Raw genomic sequence first — 6447 nt, 5'->3', positions numbered from 1 at the left:
TATATATATATATATATATAGAAAGTATAATTTAAATTATAATGTGTGTGTGTATATATATATATATATATGTATGTGTGTGATTTATATACTTTTATAAATTAAATAGAATATTAAATTATGATTTTTATAATTTTATAACACCTGTATTTTTAAGAACCTTACATTATACAGCTATTTTGGTTATATATAAGAGGGAATAGAAACTGTCTTTGATTTTTTTTTATGCATATTAATGCAGATTAGTATTTTAATTTTTTTGTGAATATTTCAAATGAAACCTTTAGGTCTTACATGTGTGATATTTGAGAAACTCCTCCCAAATGATGAGGTAATGTCATGTGTTTTGTCGCAACATCTTCATTCACATATCTAATTTATTGCATTGCGGGACAAAAGTTCAGGTGAAGAACTGCAATACTACTTCAGCAGATTTTAACTGCCTTCGATCTATCATGCGCTGACATCAACAGCAGAAATATGGAAACCTGATGACTGTGAGATTTGAAATATGACATTGTGTCATACCATCAATCTGAATGTGTCTGAACTTGCTGGAGTATCATGTCCCCCTCAACAAAATAAGCACTCTTGTTGTAAGCTCCTGCTAAGCAAGGTCCTAATCACTACAGATCTGTATTTAGTCCTCATGCACACTCATGCACACACTCACATAATGCACATTGTTCTTTTTTTATTTCATTTCAAAAAGCGCAGCCACAACTCTGCTGTTGTTCCATAAAAATTAATACAGTCTGCACAAAAGTGACTTGCAAAAGAGAAATAAAAGCAATTAATCAGAACACCAACAATAATCATAATATACCATGCCAGGTTTATTAGACAACTAGATTCGGATTACACCAGTATATGCACTCTGAAAGTGAGGGTTTTTTTACTCCGCCATTGAGTTTTCCAGCCTGTAAGTGTAACTCCTGCGCACCATGTGAAGCACTGAGGATATTTTGGGGGACTGATATCATTGAGATCTCTCTGCTCACTAGAGAGGGGTCAGATCCTAATTCAGAAGCTGTAATATTTCAAACCAGATGTTCAGGAAAACCAAAACACATTTTTGTGGATCTTGCCATTAAGTTGCTAAGTCACAAGTTGAGGTTCACTGATGTTCTTTTTTTTTAGTATGTCTGTCTTGTTTTCCAGTACAAATATTGAAACATTATTAAATCGAGATGCATTTAATGGAGATGCACAGTGACTTAAGAATTCTTGTTTTCTGAGAGACAGATCAAAATGAAGTGTTTATGCTTAAAACAAGAACAAATACCTGCCAGCAGAGTCAGAAAACAGTATATGACAGACCCCACTGTCATATATTTGTTCTTGTTTTTAAGCACAATCTCACTTCATTTTGAACCGTTTCTCAGAAAACAAGACTTCTTAAGTCATTTGCTTCTCATGTAATTGTCTTGATTTAAAAATAGATATCTGTACTGGAAAATGACAGAAATTCATGGTTAGAAAATTGTTACTTTTTATTTATTTATTTATATTTTTTTGCAGTTTAAATGTGACTGTACATGTATCATTTTACGCCAGCAACATGTCAGATTCTTCAATGCAAGCACTTTCTGGAAGTTTTGCAATTTATGCAAAACAAGACGGTTGCTTGCAACACAGAATATGTGTTAATCCTACACTAAAATCAATAATGAAGTCATTTTTATCTCGGCGTGCCGCATGTCATGCAACCCTCAGGGTGGATTTGCTCCGCCCGTCTGTCCGCCACACTAGGACACACTGACATCATGCCTGTGGAATGTCAGCCAACCAGGTCTGCACTAATTCAGTCAAGGCACTTCACGTCTGCTCGCCTTTTCTTTTTCTGCATGGCCTGGAAACTGGCTTTCACTTTGGCTTGTGATGTCATAAAGCAGTCTAATCAGTCGTGGGATGTTAAAACCTCATGTCAGAGCATGTTCGCCTCGCCTGCATGGTGCCGGTGCACTGGGTGCTAGTCAAAACTTCTGGGGTGCATATGTGTGTGCGTGTGTATCCCGAAGAGGAGAGACGGCCTGTTGGCCACCCGCGTGTTGAGCGATGATGTCATGCTGCTTGGCGGTTGCTTTTAATAGCTGGAAACAGGCAACCCTTGAGCTGGGCCTTAAAGGGCCAAGCGCTCCTTTTAAACAAAGCATGTTGCAGATTTGAATATTCGGCTTGTGCTTGTATATAATCAAACCTGAATGAGTGAGTGGTTTGAAACAACTTCCTGGTAGCTTGTTGAACTCTTGGCATGAAGTCAATGGCCTGGGGTCACACCGGTGTGAATCGAATAACACTGACACTTTTTTCCGTGTCAAGAGCGGGTCATGATGTCATTTGTGACTCACGTGAAAAGGTCTTTTAAACAGGTCTGTTTGGTTTGACTCACATAGCATATCTAATGGCCTTGCCGAATGATGTCATGTGAACATTACATTGAAAAGTCCAAAACTCTTTGTCTGCTGTGAACTGGGTTAGTAAATGTTGAATTGGATGAAATGAATAATTGCCTTCTCCAGTCACATGCATCTGCTTATGAGTCTTCATGCCTATGAGCTCATCTGCTTTTAATGCCTGTATTCAAATGTTTCGCGTCTTCTGTCGCTATTTTGTTTCTCAGTCTCTCCCTGTTTCGTAACAGTCATTCTCCCATCTTGATTTGCATGTGCCTGTATGTCTCGGGCAAACTCAAACACTAATTCAACGTGATGTCATTGCCCTGTCTGCTGGCTTTGAGGTAACATGCCTCAGATGTTTAGATGAGCGAGTACTGATTCCAAATCAGCAGTTCCTTTTTTTGTCTTTGTTTCAGTTGTTTAAAGGAATAACACACTCACATTGTGAATTTGAATAGTGCTGTTTTAGGATTGAGGTCACCAAATAAAGAGACTAAAAATGGTTTCATTTGAGATCCCAAAATAATTGCAGATGGAAATAAGGCTAAATCTGGTACAATGCATTAAATGGAAAATAGTTACGTTAAAACAGTGTACATGGTCCAAACAAACAAATAAATACTGAGGCCAGTACATGAGTATGTGTGAGTGAGTATTTATTTTGAACTTTATGCAAAATTTTAATTACACGCATATGATATGAGTTGCATGCAATCGCATTTTATGGAGCAAACCTTTCTGTCAGGCTGCTTTGGAATGATATTTATTGTGTGGTATATATTTAGAAGTGCTATACAAAAAAAAAAAAAAAAACATTTAAAACATGAAAATGTTTCAACTATATTCTAATACTGCTTAGAAAAAAAGTTTAAATAAATTTTAGCACAATGATGTATAACATCCAAAAGTCTATAATATCACTTTTGGGGGTCCTTAGCAATAAAACGTTTAAAATCCTCTACTAGACTATATGATTATAGGCCCGTTCACACAAGAACAATAAGTGTCTACTTCAATTTATGATACCATTCTGTTTATTATAAACTGATTTGCCATCAAATGATTGAGCAGGATGGATTCTGATTGGCTGTCAATATTTTTATCGTTCATCAGCCGGGGGAAAAAATCATTCTGTGTGATTCCAACGATGTTGTTCCTTTGTTCCAGGAGTTGTGGTGTGGACTTGCTATTCTTTTAAGTGTAGAGCTATTTTTTAAAATGTCTTATTGTTATCGTCATAGTTATGGCCCATGGTATGAACGGGCCTTTAGAAGCTGGAATCATTCACAATGAATGTGTGTGTGTGTGTGTGTGTGTGTGTGTGCTTCCTCTGAGCTCTGGTTGGGTGTCAGTGTTCCTGTGGCCTGCCTCATTCCCACTGTGTGATGCTGGTCACAGGGAGAGGAGATGAAGAACCAGACACTGACACCCTATCTGCCTCGTAAAGTGGCAGAGCTCAGCTTTCACCAGCCCATTGCTTTTCTCATTTCCTTTTCAAAGACAGGGTTAGCCACTCTTGCAACCCAGCAGTAGTGTAGACCAATACGCTAGCTATAGCGGTTAGAGGCTGGTTTGCTTGAGTGAAAAGCATGGGTTCAGAGAGTGTAAAGACTGATTTCTTCATCCTGGTGGAGGGTCATCTACTGTACACGAAGTGTGCTGGATATGCTAGTGCAGGATGTCTCTGCTGTAGCGGAAAAGCTTCTTGGCCCCTGTGGAGTTTGTGTTTGGGCTTCATGTGTAATTCAGTCGGTTAGGATGTTTGGAAACCCCCTTCATTGTTACTATTATTCCATTCTTACTGTAAGTAATTGAGTTTACAGCAAACCGTGTGTGTAAGAACAATGTACACATTATATTTTATGGTTGTTGTTGTGTTGGTCTGCCCTCTGAATCATATCCGATTATATTCAAACTAAAACAGTTCTCTTCTTCTCTGTACTCTTTCAGGTGGCTTTGCAGCTTTCTCTTCCTGTTTTCCTGACCTGTGTGAGAATAAACCAGCCACTATTCTACCTATCAGTCTGTCCCAACCCTGTTTACCTGTGGCCAATGTTGGTCCCACCCGCATTCTGCCCCACCTGTACTTGGGCTCCCAGAGAGACGTCCTCAATAAGGTTGGTAGACCTCAAAAATTAAATTAAAATGTAAAAAAATAAAAAAATCTATGACTTGGTTTGCTGTATAACTATCACCTACAGACCCCTTGAATATCGTCGTATCAAGAAAATGCTTTCAGTTTCTAGCGCTCAACAATTCCTGTCGTGAAGACATAACAAATTCATCTTTCATCATCAGATAACCAGGAATAGTTTTCTTTTACCTGGAGGGTGTTTGCGCATACCTTGGAACAACTGAATTGTAGCGTATCTCATCACTTACTTAGATAACAGGCAGCTGAATGCATTCCGGGAAAATACTTTCATTGATGTTGGGTTGTTAGCCCTGTCAAATTGACATGAAACTCACCACCAAAACATTTTTTTCTTGACAGATAATCTTTTTACATATTTCTCCTTTACAATAGCTTTAGCATGCGTGACAGACTCACTGATACAGCCGGAATCTGCTCAAGGAAGATGTTGGATTTTTTTTCCCTTTAGTTCTATATTTGTCGGTGGAATTCTGGAGAATTGGTCTGTCTGTATGAACTTCTTCATAACTTCCATCTTTTAACAGGAACTGATGACTCAGAATGGAATCACCTACGTTCTAAATGCCAGCAACACTTGCCCCAAACCTGACTTCATCAGCGACAGCCACTTCATGCGCATTCCCATCAACGACAGCTACTGCGAGAAGCTGCTTCCTTGGTTGGAAAAAACCAACGAGTTCATTGGTAAGAACGTCAGACTTTGTGGTTTGCTGAATGGACAATGGAGTAGTCTAGAAGCAAGTTTGTAAGAAGTTAGAGAACTTAGAACCTCTAAGGTTTGGGGTTTTGTTAACACGAGCCATCTGTGCATCAGCATTTAAGGGAAGTATGAGTGATGTCAGCGTTTGAGGTTGGCGAGTGAGATGACCTCATGCTTTGTGTGCAGTTTAACAGTGGAACTGCTTTTGACTGGTTTGCTGTTCCTCTCTATCCACAGACAAAGCCAAGGTGTCAAACTGCAGAGTCATCGTCCATTGCTTGGCTGGCATATCCCGCTCTGCAACCATTGCCATTGCCTACATCATGAAAACTATGGGCCTGTCTTCAGATGATGCCTACAGGTAACTGCAGCTCTTTGGATGTTCAGATGCTCTATGGAGTGCCAGACCAAGCCTAGACCAAGGTCCAAGGTTGTTTGCTTCCGGTCTAACTGGTGGAACAGCATAGTCGTATTATTCACCAACCAAAAATGCTGGTTATGAAGCCTGGTATCATCCAAATCACAATATTGCTTTTGTCAAATAAAATCTGGCGTTTAGCTGTTGTGTTTTGAATTGCGGTCCCCACCATGAGATACTGGTATTCTTAACAAGCTTAATCAGCAAGCCTCTGTTGGTTTACCAGCATAGTTGTCTGTCTGTGTTGGTCTACCAGCTAGATCAAGACAAGACCAGCAATTGCATAAATGTCTCTAGACATAGCTAAGAATAGAAAACCAATGGCAAAAAGAATTGAATCCAATGACATTCAATTTAATTTGTTCATATCTTATGTACTTTCTGTAGGTTTGTGAAGGACCGTCGGCCGTCAATATCTCCGAACTTCAACTTCTTGGGAGATAGATGTAGAGTTATGATGGTCGGTACAGCAGATGGCAGAGGTCTGCCCTAACAGAACTGATGAATGGCAGATGATGTCATATATATATATATATATATATATATATATATATATATATATAAAAATTAACAACAATCCCCTGCAACAGATTACAGCGCTGAGGTTCATTTCCAAATATTAAAGTTGCAATCAACATCTAAATCTAATTGTGTATAAGTGACGTTCATTAGTAAGTGTTAGAGTAGGTGTTGTTTGGAGGAGACAGATTTGTGATGCTTTGTTTTAGACTTTCCATTAAGCCGCTTGACAGGCTAAGATTTGTGTTCTGTATTC

At 38.8% G+C, this 6447-nt stretch overlaps 1 protein-coding gene across 1 annotated transcript in view; it reads left to right on the top strand.

The window, feature by feature from the left end:
• LOC107656951 (dual specificity protein phosphatase 16-like) overlaps nucleotides 1–6447 on the top strand; it is an 8517-nt gene that overhangs the window by 925 nt on the left and 1145 nt on the right. Inside the window, exons 2-5 of the mRNA XM_016444913.1 lie at nucleotides 4350–4516; nucleotides 5079–5238; nucleotides 5492–5615; nucleotides 6060–6154. Of these exons, the coding sequence (XP_016300399.1) occupies nucleotides 4350–4516; nucleotides 5079–5238; nucleotides 5492–5615; nucleotides 6060–6154 (546 nt within the window). The remainder of the gene's footprint in view (nucleotides 1–4349; nucleotides 4517–5078; nucleotides 5239–5491; nucleotides 5616–6059; nucleotides 6155–6447) is intronic.

Source organism: Sinocyclocheilus anshuiensis, unplaced genomic scaffold (assembly GCF_001515605.1).
Source record: "Sinocyclocheilus anshuiensis isolate Anshui unplaced genomic scaffold, SAMN03320099.WGS_v1.1 scaffold1052, whole genome shotgun sequence".
In the NCBI taxonomy this organism is placed as follows: Eukaryota; Metazoa; Chordata; class Actinopteri; order Cypriniformes; family Cyprinidae; genus Sinocyclocheilus; species Sinocyclocheilus anshuiensis.
This window is presented reverse-complemented; position numbering and strand designations above follow the sequence as displayed.